Source organism: Amphiprion ocellaris, chromosome 3, assembly GCF_022539595.1.
Source record: "Amphiprion ocellaris isolate individual 3 ecotype Okinawa chromosome 3, ASM2253959v1, whole genome shotgun sequence".
In the NCBI taxonomy this organism is placed as follows: domain Eukaryota; kingdom Metazoa; phylum Chordata; class Actinopteri; family Pomacentridae; genus Amphiprion; species Amphiprion ocellaris.
The window spans coordinates 19,033,930-19,051,459 of record NC_072768.1 but is presented as its reverse complement, the minus strand read 5'-3'; the positions used below and the strand labels follow the sequence as shown (position 1 = coordinate 19,051,459).

The 17,530-nt window shown below is 40.8% G+C and overlaps 2 protein-coding genes across 4 annotated transcripts in view; one reads left to right on the top strand and one right to left on the bottom strand.

Annotated features, from left to right (window-relative positions):
- tmem117 (transmembrane protein 117) overlaps positions 1-17,530 on the top strand; it is a 49,045-nt gene that overhangs the window by 9,415 nt on the left and 22,100 nt on the right. For all 3 annotated transcript variants that reach the window (XM_035949090.2, XM_023272367.3, XM_035949091.2), the window contains one exon: positions 16,170-16,302. In XM_035949090.2, coding sequence (XP_035804983.1) covers positions 16,170-16,302 — 133 coding nt within the window. The remainder of the gene's footprint in view (positions 1-16,169; positions 16,303-17,530) is intronic.
- On the bottom strand, positions 1,691-11,120 carry LOC118470430 (P2Y purinoceptor 1-like). Its single transcript, XM_035949092.2, has 2 exons — positions 10,734-11,120; positions 1,691-7,440 (listed from the first exon to the last, which is right to left on the bottom strand). Exons 1-2 carry the CDS (start codon positions 10,777-10,779, stop codon positions 6,437-6,439), a joined length of 1,050 nt encoding a protein of 349 aa, XP_035804985.1. The 5' UTR covers positions 10,780-11,120; the 3' UTR covers positions 1,691-6,436.

Here is a 17,530-nt window from a genome sequence, read left to right as displayed (position 1 = left end):
ATATATATTTGTTCCTAACCTGAAGCTGACATTGTTTTTCAGAAGTGACACATCCTCTGCATCATTTATCATTTATGATGGCCTGGAAAATCTGCACATTTTGCTGTAAATTACTCCGCCTCCCTCCTGCAATAACAGAAACCCACACAGTCATTAATCCTGTTGCTGCATAGCTGTATCTTTGTAATGTTGTTTACTCATGTTGCTCCATAGGGTATAGAAGAGGTGCACCATATTGTTCTCTCTTTGCCTCTTTGTGAGGGAAAATAAATAAAGTCTCCATGATGAACAGCTTGTGACAGATTATGTGACTTAAGACTACATTTGAGGTTCAAGGAACAACCTATGCTGCTCCGTTCAGCCACTCAAGGCTATGTGTGCTCTCTAATCGAGTGAGTGGTAGCCAATGACTTCTGGTCATTCAGAGGAAGACTGGCTGTCATTATGCATTTGTATTAAAGGTCACACTGGGTTTGTGAGCTGTCTATTTCAGTTTCAGTGTGGTCTGGTTCGCATTCTGCCATAGATCAGATGAAGCCGTCTTTCTAAATTTGAAGGCTCCTTTATGCCAGTCATGGCCAAGGGCTTGGCTGTAGGTTGCAGTTATTTTCACCTACAAAGGATTAGTAAACAAGATTTTGAAGAAAAATGTGTGTCACTGGCACTTTTAATGGATGTCCTTATGTGTACATGCTATAAAATGGTACCACTTGAGAAATATATAAAAATGTCTTTTGAATCTGAGAGTGAGGCTTCAAGACAGTCAATAATTCATCAGTAAAAGCACCACTTTCTCCTACACAATCCCACATATGCACTCATACGGGCTCGAAAACTAGAAAGCAGTCATGGACTTTTAGAAAAAATTTGAAAAAGTCATAAATCTGAGCTAGAAAATGTCAGTTTATTTCACAGTGTACGGGAGGTGAAACTGAAGGGTGCTTAAACCGCAGCGCTCAACAAAATTTGAGCATAATGTAGGTGGCTGTGGCTCGGGTGGTGGAGAAATAATCCCAGGGTTGGTGGTTCGATTTTTGGCCCTTTTACATACTGAGGTGTCCTTGGGCAAGACACTGCAGGTGAAATTGCTCTTCATGGCAACTGTGTTACCATTGCTGTGTAAATGGATAATGAGAAACATTTTAAAGCACTTTAAGCACCACTTTGACGTAGAAAATTGCTATGCAAGTGCAGACCATTAACTATAGATGGAAGAAAACTATATCTAACTTATAAAGAACCTTAAAGAAAAAGTTTGATATACTGGCAAATGTACTTCTTGCTTTCTTGCTAAAATTTAGATGAGAGGATTGATACCAGTCATAATTATTAATTGTTAAATATTAGACTAATGATTGGTGACATAGATCAGTAGAAACACAGGAAACAGCTGACCTGCTGGTTAAGAATCAAAAAATAACAAACAAAAAACTAACAGCATCACTAAAGTACTCTAATCAACCCTCTGAACCCCAAAACCTGCTGGCGGGCTGGAAACACATGTTGTCTTTTCAAAATTACACCATTTATCAAAGTCTGAAACTGTACAATAGAAAAGAACAGCAGGAATCTTCATGTTTTCAACTTTCCAACCATCCCCAAATCTAACCTTAAAATTGCGATATTTCATCAAAACCATTTTATTCTACATGTCTTGTGAAATAATTCACACACACAAAAAAAATACCATTTGCATCAGATTTTATTGAAAATAAACAACTCTGTACTCAGTGGTCCCACTGGGAAGCCAGTAGTGACTCAGCAGTGACAAAAATTCAGGGACTTTTCAGCTGAACTCCATTCGGTGTTTTTCACACAAAGCAGATGGGATACAAATATGAAAACAAATTGATAGTCTAAGTAGCAAAATATTGACAGTATGTAGAGCGGTATTCTTTTTCCAGTGTTGGCAACACCCAGTAGCACTGAGAAAAATGTTTAAAGTGCTGATTCCTTTTTTAAACTGTAAAATAAATAGTCAAAGAAATGCAACTTTCATATTTTATGATTTATGGCAATATAATTATACTGCACTATAAGCATGTTTCAGTCCTCTCTCCTTCCAGCTATGGTTGTGCAGTTTCCATAGAGGTACAAGCTTTTATGTTGCAGTCAAACATGAGCCCAAAGTGAGAAAAATGTGACTGGGGCAATAAAAACAACAAAACTAAACACAGAGAAACTGCTTGAGGTTCACGGGGTTTTCCAATAAATCCTTAAGTTTTTGTCTTATTGTGGTGCCACGTTTTGTGAGGAGCACCCATTAGTTCAGTCAAATAAAACTGACTTCAGTGCAAAGTTATGTAATATTTATAACAAAATGCCTCATACACAGGTTTTCTTCCCACAGTGGTGCAGCACTACAGCATTAAAGCTTCATATCTTAGATTTACCTTTGCAGTAAATGACTCTCTCTTCCCATCTCCATAATGGCAAAAGTGAAACAGCTTCTCATTTCTCTCTCTCATGCTACCTCAGCCCCCAAATTAACATAATGTATTCACCTCTCTCTCCAAGGCTTTACGAATTCTAAAAGGTAAATTGAAGGGTAGTTTTGAGCCATGTGGAGCACTGTCCTAACCGGATTAGACTCTGATTTGCATGTTATTATGGACGCTTACATTCAATAAACTCTGACCGCTTTTTCTCTGCTTGGATAAGTAATTTGAGACTTCAGATACTGTGAGCGGCACCAGAGAAGGTGACAGTAATGTGAAAACTCGCTTCTACTGATCACAGGCCTGTTAAGACTACTGGATTGTCTATGTGTGTGTTAGCGTGAGGTACGTCGTGGTTGCTCTGTTGCTGTGGAGTGCCTCTCATCCTCCTCATCCTCTCTGGTCTTGATGATCGTAGCCTGCAGGATGCCATCTGGGTTCTGTCATATGTTGTTACTGTGGCAAGCAAAGGCAGAGATGGCTTATGTACAGCAGTGTGTGGCTGCGGGTCAAAGTGGAGTGACTGTGTTTGTAGGAGTGAATGTGTGGGTGGCAGGATAGGAGGCTTTGTGCTGTGTGTGTGTGCGTGTGTGCGTGTGTGCGTGTGTGCGTGACTATGGGATATTTTATTGTTCGTGTGTGTTTGTCTCCGAGAGGATGTGTTGCAGTCGAGAGTGAATTAATGTCTCTGCATCTGTTCATGCTAGTGCTCAAACTGTTTTCTTGACAATTTATTATCAGGATGTTGTTCAACAAAGGCTATATTAATAATTAGGAATTGTTGAATGATGCAGTTCCATTTTTGTTTTCTATCACTGTAAATAAACTCAATATGTTCATGCCATAAGGGATGTCAAAAACAATGAACACTTTACAATGAGGATGGGACAAAATCCAACATATATCGTATCACTTTGTCTTGTGATACGGTATCGATACACTGGTGCCAAATGTTGCTATTTTTATTAAAATGTGCACCCAAATGGATTCCTGTGACCAGGTTCACTGGTCACCAGAGTCACTATTCCATGACTAAACATGGTGATGCTTGTCAAATGAATGTAGTTAAATGAACAGAAACTAATTAACCTGTGCTGAAGAAATAGTAAAATAGCCGACAGTGGGGCAAAGCAAATCAAAGGGGTAATTAAAGGATTTGGCACATTATTAAAATTGAATAACAGTGATGCTACACACACTGACACCAAAGTCCAATGAATAAATACACAATTTCTGCTCTTTTTTTTTTTGCCTGTTGAGGGGTATTTTTTCTTCTTCCATTAGACAGATGTCAATGACAGATCTGAATATTGCAGAATTGCCATATTGTGATGCTATCTTTCTTGTTGGCAACTGTTGTGATAGTAGTGCCTCATGAACTACCCTACTTTAAAGACCTCACCTTGAGCTTCAGGATATAGTATGGTGCTCTGAGAGGTGTACAGAATGATCATGTGCAGTTCCACTCCAAGTTTTAGTGTCTCTGAGTTGATTGGTTTGATTGATAGCCTGCAGCTTTACTACACGGGCCCTTCCCATCACTCTCATCAACACTGAAGCTCAGGTGAACTCTCTGTGCTCTGCGTGCACATAACAGCACTCACTAAATGAGCGACTAGCTTTTCTTTCAGCGGAGGAGGTTGCAGCTAAAAACACAACACAGACAATTTTCTCAGGATGTGGTGGAGACTTTAATTGTGCTGAAAAGAGAAAGTAAAACCGTTGATATGCACTATTGATGAGGAAATGGGCAATTTTTTTCTAGCATCCTCACATTACCACCTTCATTATGTGATGGATAATGTCAGTGTGGTGTTTGCAGCTTGTTGTGCTGCCCCCAAGTGGCCTAAATGTCAATTAATGCCAGCAGAAGTTCCATTTGGCTTCTATTTTGTGAGGAGGTAAGAACGTTAAAAATGGCCTGAGATAGTTCATAAACCTACAGATAATTTTTCATTGTCACAGACCCACAACCAAGGATGAAACGCAGAAGTGTTTGCACAGCAGACAGGGAGACAAAAACGCAAAGCAATAATGATGAGGGCTAGCAAACAAAGGAAACCAGCCAAAAGGAAATTGCTTATTTACTCGAAATGTATGACTCCTTTTGGTCTGGAGCCAAGCCATAAATAACAAAATGAAGTGATGTACTAAGCCGCTTACTGGAACAGGTACAGTATTACAGTGACCCAGTAGCCAACTCTCTGTGTCTGGGCTTTTCTTGCTGCAATCTCCCTGCGGAGGGACTTCTGTTGTCACTTCCCACCTCTGATTTATTATCCAGACTCTCAGTTACAGAGCAGTCCAGCTCTGGGGACACTAGTCGCCATTCTCATTGCTATTTCCAACCAACAGCTCCCCTCCCTCCACCGTGGCCTGCAGTGATGCTGCAGCCTAGCAAATGCGTGATGTGATGAATGGGTATGCTAACGTTTGCATGGAAGCTAAGATCCAGACAGAGATGGAGCTCAGGCTCTCTGTACTTTGGGTTTTCTTTCAGGGAGGAGGCTCATTAGGATCCCAAAGGAGGGCATGATTGTTGTTCTGCTGCTTGAAATCAAAGCAGGATACAGAGGTGCTGCATACTGAAATTGAAACCTAAAATAGATGAAAGCCCATCAATGTGCACATAATGTGTGTGAATGGATGACTTGAATACAGAGCAGTGATTGTGATGAAAAGACTGTGCTATCTGGAATCAATATTGGATATGACGATGTCACTTGCCATGTGACCAAACATGAGCCATGTTTTGGTTTCCTGACGGCAGGTGTCCATTTCTTTCATTGCTGATTTTGATCACATTTTCCATGGACAGCGTCCAATCAAAATATTTGAACAGGAAGTTGATAAGACTATAACAGGAATTACTCCCGCCATCACTGCGAATAACTAACAGGATTCACCTGTGCTTTCCGATGCAGGTGGCAGGAGGTAAAAAGGAGTCAGACTTCTCATACTGTATATAGATAGGTGACAGTTTGAGGTAAAAATGGCATAAATCGTGCTAGGAAGGTCTTGGGCTGCTAGAACACCTTTGCTGCTTATTTTGACAGCTTATTGGGACTCTAAGTAACAGTAACTCTGGAGGCATGAACACCAGAGAGCTATAAAAATTCACATAATTTGATACTGATGAAGCCACTCAGTGAGCTCTGTGCTTTGTATGGAAGCATCTTCATTCATTAAAATTTTGCAACCCTTTATTCATTTTTTTTCAAAATAGTTTGTCACCTGTCTGTGTTATTGAGCAAATCAGTAAATTTTTAAATCACTACTGTGATATGCAAAAAACCCCAAAACATTTTGTAATCATTTTTGACAGATATTGTGATACGCGTCACACTTTTAGTGGGAGATGATAATTTTTGCATTGTTTTTTCTCACCTCCCAAAAAATGAATGATGATTTTTGCTGCTGTCTACCAAACAAGCACATCCCTGTATGTCTGGAGAATATAATTTATAGTTTGGGGAATATCTTCAGCAGCCCAATGCTTCATTTAATGGTATGTTGTGGCATATTTTTACCTTTATCAAATTATTGCAGCTCTTGCGATCTGGATTCTGTACAATTTATAGTGTTGTGAGGATTTGAACTGTTGGGTTGTTAAAACTACAGTTGAATACTGGGCTCTGGAAGCTTCAATTGGAAGTGGACTGCACTTATTTTTCTAGGTGCAGCTGTAAATCACCAGATAAAGGTACAACCACTGCTGAATGCTGATCATTACTATTTGATAGCGAAAAGTTGTATGATGGCAAGTCTAATTTAAAGTTTAAATAAAGTGTAAAACAGGCACTGATGTGGTTTTACTTTGGTGTCACAGGAATCACAATTGGCCAGCTACAGCACTTTCTGCTCCATAATACTGTAATTTGCCAACAGACTTTAGGCCAAATTAATTGTACCATTAACATCTGCCACTAGCACACATTTAAGAGGGATGCAGCCAAGGTCACTTAAAGTAACCAGCCAAAAAAATTCATCCATTGGATTTAGTCACCAATTACCCCGACCCTCCTGCTGTCTCTGCAGCACAGCCTCCTGGATCTGTCTCTTTTAAAGGCTAGCAGCTTCTTCTGGAATTGCTCACTGGCTATAATATACAGCACCGGGTCCAGGCAGCTGCTTAAACTACACACGGCTTCAAGGAACTCGTAGGTGGCGTAAAGGATGTTGGTGTTAGATGGTGTCACCAGGTTATAGATCCTCATGACCATTAAGGTGATAACCATGACGTGGTAGGGCATGAAAGAGATCGCAAAGACCAGTATGGCGGCAGTGATGAGACGCAGCGGCTTCCCTCCTGCTCGCTGGGCTCCCGTGTTCCTTCCACCACGTGGGAGACGCCTCAAAACACGAACTGTCTTAATGTAAAAAGACAGCATGCCACTGAATGGTAGCAGGAAGCCAAGTGTTGTTCGGATAATGGTGATTGTCTTGATGTAGAGAAACGGACCATGGATGTGGTCCATGCAAACGGTGATGTTTTCTGAACGCTGAACAGCAAACGTTACAAATAAGTCAGGAATGGAGGTCAGGATGAGCACAACCCATGCACACCCTGAGCACAGCTTGGCTTTACCCACATTCCACCAGCGGAGGGAGCTGATGGGGTGCACCGTCCCAATGTAGCGGTCGAAACTGATTAGGGTGAGGAAGATTATGCTGCCGTATATGTTGATGTTGAAGGAGATCTTTTTGAACTGACAGAAGACCTCTATGTCTGCGGGTAATGCCTTCATGTAGACAAAGTAGAGGCTGAAGGGGAGGGTGAGGATCCAGGCGGAGTCGCACAGAGCCAAGTTTAACAGGAAAACATTGCTGGCGCTCAAGGTTTTCCTGTAGCAAAAGTAGCTGATTAGCACTGCTACATTTCCTAGAATCCCCACAGGTAGAGTGAAAATGAAGAGCACCAGCAGGATGTAGCAGTACCACTCGCCGATGTCAAAGCGGCTGAAGAATAGTGTTGTCTGATTCAGGAGCTCCAGGGACACCTCTGGGATTCAAAGACAGGAGGCTGAGTTAGTTTTACTACTGCATTATTCTGATACATTATGAAAGACAAATGAGCACTCCAGAGTTATAAAACTGCTATTTAGAAGACTTAAAGGAGCCAGGTTGGGTAAAGCCCCAAATACCCTGGATCCCTGGATACACTTTGTAATACACAGCTTGATAACCCTCATGTGTCACACGCGAACTCCCAGTATGCAATGCAAGCTTTCTGCTGAAGGAGTATTTGAACATTTTAGGAGATGGTTTGCTTGCCTGCATATAAGATGGATACCACTCTAAAACCATTCCATTCATCATGAAGCTGGATCAGGCTCGGTCTAGGTGGTTAGCTTAACTTAACTTAGCATAAAGATTAGCCTGGCTCTATCCTAAGATAACAAACTCTACCAACACTTCTACAGGTGATTGATTAATGCTAAATCTAGGCCTGGGCGATAAAATAATAGCAATATGTACCACCAATAGACAGTTTGTAAATAGAAAGAAGAAAACTGTTTGATAGAATGTTGGATAGTTTTACTTAAACGCATTAGACGCAGAACATAATGACAGCGCATCATGAAAATGCAAAGTCTGGTTGCATGAACAAACCTCAAGTAGGTTTCTGGCCTGTAGTATTTTGATAATGGAGTCTTTTTGCCCTGTGTTGCTCTCCCGGTGGCTTCTGTTTTGTTCTCCTGAGGTGCGCTAGTCTGCTGCTGCCTGGGCTTCTTGTCACCACCATCTGCAGACCTACCTTGGTGGAGGCTGCAGCAGGTGGGGAGTAGTCATTGCACTTAATAGTCAGACATGGTGGGCTGAAAACATCCACAACCTTGTGTGCCATACCATCTCCAGCTAAGCAATGGACTAATGGCAGCCACTGAACACTGACGGACTTGACGTTAGGGAACACACCTAGGCCCTTGTGGGGTTGCCATTCGGTGATACTCTGTCCAGGCCAGCTACTCTAAACCCCAACCTTAGCACGACATGGCAGCTTTGACCTGGATGCTGTCCGTTTGTAATTGTGTGTGTTTTTCATTATTGTTTTTACATTGAAGTTATTAAAAAGCTGAGGTAGTTAAATTCAAATAAAACCTTTTTTCTCCTGGTCTTTGTTACAAATTGGTCACTTAAAAATGATTACTGATTATTGACATAGATGGAACATTTTATTGTGTTAAACTGCTCAGCTCTATCATCCACCTCTAGTTATATCCTATTTGTGTGTATAAGAAATACAACGACAAGTACAAAGACGACAAGTTGTGGTTTTACAGATGCTGCGGCTTCCTGAAATCTTGTTGTCACCTTAAGATTGCCAGGCAACCAGTGGAGCTATGGCGCCCGGCTAAGAAGCAGTGTTGTTGCACTCATTTCCTGTGACTTCACACTAAGCAACAACAACAACATTTCCTGGCTGTAGCTGTACACTGAGTTGACAAACATGGAAGTGACATCAGTCTAGAACTCACATAAGTTCAAACTCAAATTTCCCAAAATACTGACATTAGGCAGAGTCTTACTTTTAGCACACAGAAATCCTGAGTCAAACAGAACTGAGAGACTGTTCCTAATATTTCTTTTACTTGGGTCAAATTGTCAAATGGGGATAGATTAAAGCATACACGGATCATGATTTGCTAGTCAAGCTGTCTTGTATAGGAAATTACACCAAACAAACTCGTGAGTACCTTTCTTCAAAGTGAACATTCAGGCACTTAATGTATTTTCCAGTCTAGTGAGCAGCAGATGAAAACAAGCATGAATACATTATTGTTTATGACACAGAACTCTTTTTTTAGAGGCCGATTTTCTGTGTGATTGACTTGATGTACATAAATGACAGTTTTGCTTATATTTTTTGGTAAAAACCTAACATTTAATATTGTAAAATAAAGTGTTATTCATGCTCAATACTGTGTAAATGAAGTGTGTAGGTGGTAATATTTCTATAACATCTATTTTCTTGAATTTAAGCCCTTTATAATACTCTGGACGTTCTGGATGCTGCTCTATATAAATGCAGCATCTGTATATTCAGTAGGTCTTTCAAGATGCTAATAACTCCCAGTTTAATGTTGGTAGTACTCTGTTTTATTGACTCCGCCGTTAAGCCCTGCTTTCAGACAGTACTTTAAGTAAGACGTGTCCACCCACTCTCTCTCAGGGCGCTCTATATTTACAATAGCTGTCTCCATAGTCTCTGAGCATCATCAGTGTGTCCAGGAAGTCAATGTCTTCTGCGAACAAAGCACCCTGAGGGACTGTTGATCTATGGCATCCCCTGTTTGCGTTTAATCAGAGATAACACATTCGTTTTGTTCACATGAGCAGATCTTAACGATTCACGTGTCTCCCTGTCTACCTCTTGGTGCCCACTGAAATGGAGAAATAACGAGGGTTTTATACTTGGTTTGGTGATGTTTGTGTTTAAAATGTGCAAGTCACACTGAAATATTTATCACGTGGCTACACTCAGGAATAATTTGATAAAAGCACATGAAAACTGCATGCGCTGCTGAAACTGGACATTGATATACTACAGCCACTTTAGGATGTTTAATCGATAACTCTCTGAACACTGAAAACCACCGGTAAGTGGAAACAGGAAAAATGGTTGGAATTTCAACTTTGTAACGATCCTTGAAATAATCCCCTGACCTGCTGTTTTGTTTGGAAGAATATCAGAGTTTAAGCTTAAAATCTCAATGTTCTATCAAAATCACTTAAATCCACGTCTCATTTACAGTTTTACTCTATCCTGGTTTCCTGTAAAAAAAAATAAAATTAAAAAAATTAATTAAAAATTCCGTCCTCGTTGGCATAACCGAGAAGCCATTAGTGACTAATAGTGGCTAACAATCACAGGACAAAAATCTGAGATTTTACACAGACCAGATAAGAGACAAATATGGAAACAAATGAAAAATGTAGCCAATTAAATATGTATTATATGTAGAGCCACCAAGTATTTTCCAGCATTGATAACACCTGTGGCCACTTGGAAAAATGTCCATGTCGATTCAGTTTTATTTTTAGTTTTGTGAACTAGATAATCACAGAAAGTCAACTTTAGCTGTTTTTTTTGGACAGAAGTTTTCTCTACTTCTAACCGTGGTTGTGCTGCTTTCATGGAGCTGCAGTACTTCACATAGCAGTGAATGATGAGATGAGCTCACAGTGGCTAAAAATGTAACGAGCAAAAAAACACCCAGAAACTGCTTGCAGTTCAGAGCATTAATCATGCTTTAAATACAGATAAACCAAAGTGTTCAAGGTTTTACTCACCTCCTTCAGTTGTATCAGACTTGTTGCTGCTGAAAAGGGATATCATGACGAATCGGGACTCTGATCACATCTCTGTCCACCTTCACTCCTCCTCCACCAGCTGTGTGCTTCTCATCTCTCCAGAGCTGCCTCACCTGTGAGACTGCTCTGTGTGTGTGCAATACAGTCAACAGAGGATTAAACAAATCTGCTGTTTAAACATTGGAGATAATTGCTTGTCCAAGTGTGCTAGTACACGTGATTAACTGAAGGTTTCTTTTCTTTTTTCTTTTTTTTTTTACTGTTTAGCTTAACTGTAAGTGGATTATTACAAGAAATCAGGTGATTTTATAACCTGAGCACTTCCCAGAATTATTGCCGAGAGAGATGTAGAATGGTGACCGTAAAACCAGCACTTTGAATGCCTTAATCACCTGATACACTTAGTGGGAAGCTAATAAATTGCCACACCAAATATTTTAAAACTCAGTAGTCATTTTATTACTTCCCCAATGCAGTCTAATACAACAGATGTGCAACATTTTTACCTTCACAAAGGTTAGAATCAGTAGGATGATGTATATGGGTGTTAACATTCCCCCTCAAATCATTTGCTGGTTATAATGTTCAGAAAAGTATTTTTATAATGTAATCAACCCTCATTGATATAAATAGGGTGGAAATAAATTAGTCAAAACACCTGGATTGTTGTTAAATATTGTCGCGGCTTGCATTAAATTCAGACACTGATGTCAAATTCATGACAGTTATGTGCAAATGACATAATTTGAGATACCCCAACAGCACCTGCATGCAAAGAAACATAAAGCACAAACATTTGCAATGCTTTCTGTTATTGCAACGAAGCAAAACAGAAAAAACAACTTGGAGAAAATTTACTCTAGAGGCTGTGCTGCAGTGCTTGTCTGCATGCTGCACATCTGTGTAATGTCCACGTACCACCAGTAGATGGAGACACAGCTGCGTCTCTGATTTAGATTTGGCCTCAACTTGAGGAAAGGTGGACATGATGTCATCCTAAGCAGCAAGATATAAATAGCTTCAGAGAGATGATACTGTAAATCTTGTAAATTACTGTTTGGAATGTAACCGGACCCTTTTGAGTTTTACACAAGCTTGCATTGTGAGTAAGTGAAAGCAAGGAAGAGATACCAAGTGTCTCATTCTCTCTTTTTTTGTGTCGATGTCAGTGTGTGGCTGGCTTGTCCATGGTTGTCGTTGTTGTTGTCCCCCGCTGGGCAGAGCCTCGCAGCAGACAGTGCTCATGAATCACTCCTTATCGGGGTCCTCTACTGTAGAGCGGTGCACTGACTCAAACAGCTTGGCTGAATGGTCTTGAATCACCCCCTAGTTAAATCCTGCCCGTATAGGCTGTGAGAAGACGGCCGTGTTCGATGGCGCAGCATGCCGCTTTGAAACTCAGATCTGCCGATACACACTGTGCACCTACATCTAAGCCAGGGCTCATTGGCACTGGAAGCAATTAAGTTCACCCATGCAAGTCAATTCAATTATGCAACTGTGATGAGCCCTGAAATACCACAGAGCAAGACGTATGCTGTGGCCTCACACCAGGCCACTCTGCTTTTGCTTCATCCCTTCAGAATTTCGAGGTTGAATGCTGTTAACTAAGGAATATTCAAGTTTGTACTCTCTTCTTCGAAGCTCCTAATAAATATATAACCAAAGTTTTAACTAGCAGTGCAAATCAGTTGTTCTAATTGCTTAAGACATCAAAGGCATTTTCCGTATATTTGAATCTTCAGCAGGAGTTTCATCAATTATAACTGCACTTTAACTCACCACAAATCTTCCTCTCCGTGGGAATCTCAGCATCTTTGTTTTTTATGTGCAGAGCAGAAAAAAAAACTAACAGTGAGCAAGCAGAGATTGAACAGCATGTAAAACTATTGGAGAGTAAACTAGCCAGGCTATAATGGGAAAATAAATGGAGCATTCTGCTTTGCCGTCTCCCTGTGTTTGTGTGTGTGTGTGTGTGTGTGTGTGTGTGTGTGTGTGTGCGTGCACATGGACACAAACACAATGAGCTCTCTGAGGAGCTGTAACTCAAAGGGACGCTGACTGAGCAGCAGTAGAGAAAAACAAAGAGTTGTTCCTGGGAAGATGGCTGCTTCTGGCACTGGATCACAGCTCGCACAGATGAATCAACGTGAAAGAGAGTGTTTGTGTGAGCAATATGTAATAAGTAGAGGAAATAGAGTTGCATAGCCAAGCTTACTCATAGAGGGTTTCTTAATTAACACCTAACTGAATAACCTTGAAGCAGATGATGGTTGAGTCTCACCACATGAGGACAGACGACTATAAACCGACTGTCAAAGACTTTGAAGAAGCACTTCACCCATTTTTTGCATATAGTTCAGATTCTTCTGGAAGGAGCTGAGAAAGTGGCCCAGATGATGTCATAGAACTGCTATCAGGGAATCTCGACTTATTTCAGACACCTCAATCTGCACATTTGTTACAGTGGACATTTTTTCAGTAGAAATCCATCACTGACAATGTTTGTTGCCTACTCATTCCAATAGCATTGAGGTGCTTTCTATTTAATGCCTGTCATTCCTGTTGACACTGAAGATAGCCGCAAGAAGAATAACTGTTGTGCTGCTAATGTGGTTGGCAACCAAAAACAAAGTGCCTTGTTTTTGTATAAAGCTTTTATCCAAAGTGCTTTACAATTTGCCTCTCATTCACCAATTCCGTTCTCATTCACTCACTCACTGATGGCAGCGAGCTGCAATGCAAGGTGCTGCTGCTCTTGTCCAAGGACACTTCGACATGTGGACGGGGGGAACTGGATGGCGTTTGAACCACCAGTCCTGTGATTAGAGGAGGAAACACTCTTTACCTCCCGAACAGCCTACGGATGCTTTTTCCAAGAGTCTTACAGGCCAAATGTAATGAGACTGTTGGTGCTATAGAGACTAAAAGTCAGTATATCTCAGTCTGAACCTGTCTCTTGCGAGTCCTCTGACTTTCAGTACATGGAATGCTGAATATCTTCTTTAGTATCCCTTTAACTGCATATAAGTGCAATTTAGTTTATATTAAAGTATTGTTTGGTCCTGGTCTGATTGATGGTGGTACAGTATACAACAATAGTGAATACATCCCTGTAGAATATCATTTAAATGCCACATGGTTCTATATTGCATCACCACTTAATAATTACATTATGTCCTAGGTATTTAAGTTGACAGTACAGTGCTTTCTCTTATAAACGACTAAAAAGATTACTTTAGAAAGACTATATTGAAAGCACAGACCTCAAAGTAAAAAACTTGCAACAAAAGTGAACACACTTGTTATCACTGGCACACAAGTCAGGTTAAAACCTGTGATAGTTGAAACAAAATTGAGTACACCTGTCATTTTCAATAAGCCTAACTGCATCAACGTGGCTATAAAATGATCTGTAAACATTAGAATTTAGTAAGGTTTGGACTTAAAGGCTGTTATATCTGCATGTCTGCATCCACGTGAAAGAATTTCCAGAAGAATTAAAAACAACTGATGTGAGTCTTTACAAAGATGAAAAATGATACAAGCAGATTGGAACTAAAAATCACAAAAAAAATATAAAACACATTTTTGCAGCAGTAATCAGGAGGTATAGAATGAGCCATACTACCACTAATTGGCTGTCCTCCTAAAATGGCTCAGTGGACAGTGCTTTACTTGCACAATCGAGCTCTGAATAACAGATGAGGAAGTGCTTTGGGCTTGGCACAGGGATTATAAAGGGAAATCAGAGTTTCTGTGACAGCTCAGACAGTGTGAAAGACATTGTTTAAGGTCAGCCTCTATGGACTGCATCCAAGAAAAAGCCCTGGCTGGCTCTTCATTACAGAAGGACATAAATATGAACCTGATCGTCTTTGGGAGGACATTCTTTGGTCTACCAGGACTTCCATGGTGAATGCATAGTCCTGATAGTGAAGCACCAAAATGGGAGTGTGATGATTTGGGGCTGCGTGGGTGCAGAAGTTGTTGTGGAGATGATATTTATAGATGGTGCCATGTATAGTGGTGGATATACCAAAATACTGGCTGAATAGATGGCTCCCAGTCTGCAGAAACTTGGCAGAAGAGGAATATCTCAGCAGGATAATGATGCAAAGCACACTGCCAAAAATCATACAAAAGTTCCTAGAGAGGAAAATAGAGAAAACCATGACTGTATCAGCTGATTAGAATTCAATAGAACACTTTTGGGGTAATTTAAATAAAAGATATCAACACAACCCTTCCAGGAAAGCTTAGATGAACATCTCAGTGGTATCTACTTCAATGCCAGGGAGGCTTGAGTCTGTCATTAAAAAAATTACGTTGGACTTATGAAACATTGGAAAAAATACAAGATTTCAGTCCCAATAATGAAACTGCACTGATTGTTGGGTCTGTTTTTAATATAATGAACCTAAACTGTTATTTTTATATTTTAAATAAGGTCAAAATACCTACTTTTCTTTGTAGAAGTAATGCAGCTACTGTAAGATCATACAATGTGGAATCATTTGCCATTTAAGCAGTATTACACAGGCATGTACTCACCTCAGGTATACTGTACTAGCAGACACTCTGAATCTACAAAGTGCATTGCTTCCGTTACATGAGCAGTGTGGGAGATAGATCAAGGAAATGACAGCTGTTGTGCAGTTACGTTAAGCATATCATTATGCATGCCACATGGTATTTTACATATCTCAGTAATTTATATTGTACTTATGGCATGCTTTTTTATCCTACTCTAAGCAGTAAAAACACGAGTCTTTGATTTTAAGGTAAATATTCTTCTCTTGGTCATTACAAGCAGCCACATAAACAACAGAGGTCAAAACAACAAGGTAACAGTGGTATAATAAACCCCGTTGTCTTCATGCGTTCTGCTGAGCCCCGCCACCACAGGACAAGCTCGTTTGATTATGTATTCTGTGCAGAAAGCTGCGTATCCGAATCAATCACATGCTCTGCCAGAGAGATATTTCTCCATAATTTGATTCCAAGCCAGGACTGTATGAAAAAAAATAGCACCACAGGTCACAAATCTTTGAATAATTTCTCTAATCATGTGGAACTCGCTACATAAAACACAAGCGAGGATCCACCGATGGAGACCAGCAGATGAAACGATGTGTACGTAGAATATTGTCTGTCGAGACGGATGATGAAATAGTCCCTGCTGAAATTGGTTGAGAAAACCCAATTATTTCAGGATCGTGGAAGTGACACTTGTAAGTGGTCTTTAATCTTAATTTTATTTCCTAAAGGGCATGTGTCTGAAAGAGTAGGACATTATTGATTTCTGGCTAATTTATTTACTTTCATCTCCATTTTCGTGCCCATACATGTTAGCATGTTGACATGCTGTTTGAAGCGCCACTGACAGCACTGTCCTTGTCATGCTCCCTTTAGGTCGATACCTGCGCCTGAAAATGTTCCGCGAGGATCATGGCTCCTGGATGACCATGTTCTTCAGCACCATCCTCTTCCTCTTCATCTTCTCACACATCTACAACCTTTTCCTGCTGATGGCTGGAAGCATGGAGTAAGACATTCAATCTCTCTCCCCTTTTTCCCCCATTCTGTGCTTCCCATTTGTTAGAGCCACTGTACGCTCCCCTTTGGTTGGTGTGATTGATCTAAACGTCTCGCCTGAACAGAGACTCAATACCGGTCTGATTAAACAGCCCAGACTTTAAATCACAGGTAGGGGGCAAGCGAGGGGAAAGTGTTTAATCCTGAAAGATCACCTTCAGCAGCCGCACTTATTCTCCCATGAACTTGACTTATTTTTTTTGACGCCCCTCTGGCTTAAAACCAAAATGTTTTTGCCACGTCTCTCTGTCTGGGCCTCGGTTTCTGCTCCCCGCTGTCCCAGCTTACCTGCTGAGAAACCACAGTGCACAGCAGAGCCTGACACCCACACGTCAAGCTGGTGACAGGAATCCGTTTATGCATTTGCAATGTGTCCATCCAGGGGAAGGAAAACATGCCCTTGAAACCAGCCAGCCAGACACGAGGTCACAGCGAGGTGATTTACCATTTAGTTTGTTGGGGCTGTAAAAAAAAAACAACAGCCCCGAAAAACAGTGTGGCAGGTGTCTATTCAGGTACGGGCTGTCAAGAGGGAGGCCGTGGCTGTAATGGGATCTGTCCGCACAATGCTCTTTTTCCATATTAACAACAAACATCACCTATCCATAAGGCACAGGCAGATGAAGGCTATTAGCTAGCAGGCAAGGTGTTGTATTTTTCTACGGCCAGAGGGATGAGCCTGTATAATCAGCCCATCTGTCACTCTGGCCGGCACCGTGACACCGGCATCCATCTTGTTCCTTCTCTCCGGTTGGCCGAGAAAGAGGAAGCGAGCGGCCGAGCACAGGGGCAGCTCCACTGAGACGATGAATGTTGCTTGCTCAGGGAAAAGTTACATTTGCAGTTGCACTGAGTGAATCTGTCACAAAGAGGGTTCCTTTTTTTTCTTTTTTTTTTTTTACTGCCTCTCATTTCAGCCTTGAAATGTCAAGAAAATGGGCCCCTTTTAGTGTGTCACTGCGTTTCTTTACTGTCAAGAGCGTTTTATTGGATGACATCCGGATAATACTTGGAGAGAAATAATGAGTTGCTTAGACATTTTGAGAGACTTGAGATATAATTTACATCCGTCTAACTTATAGAAGTCACACGTTCTGTGCATGCATTAGCTGCGTCAGTTGTCCACATATGAAAAGTAGCAGTAGCCCGTTAAACAATTACACAAGGTGACACAACAC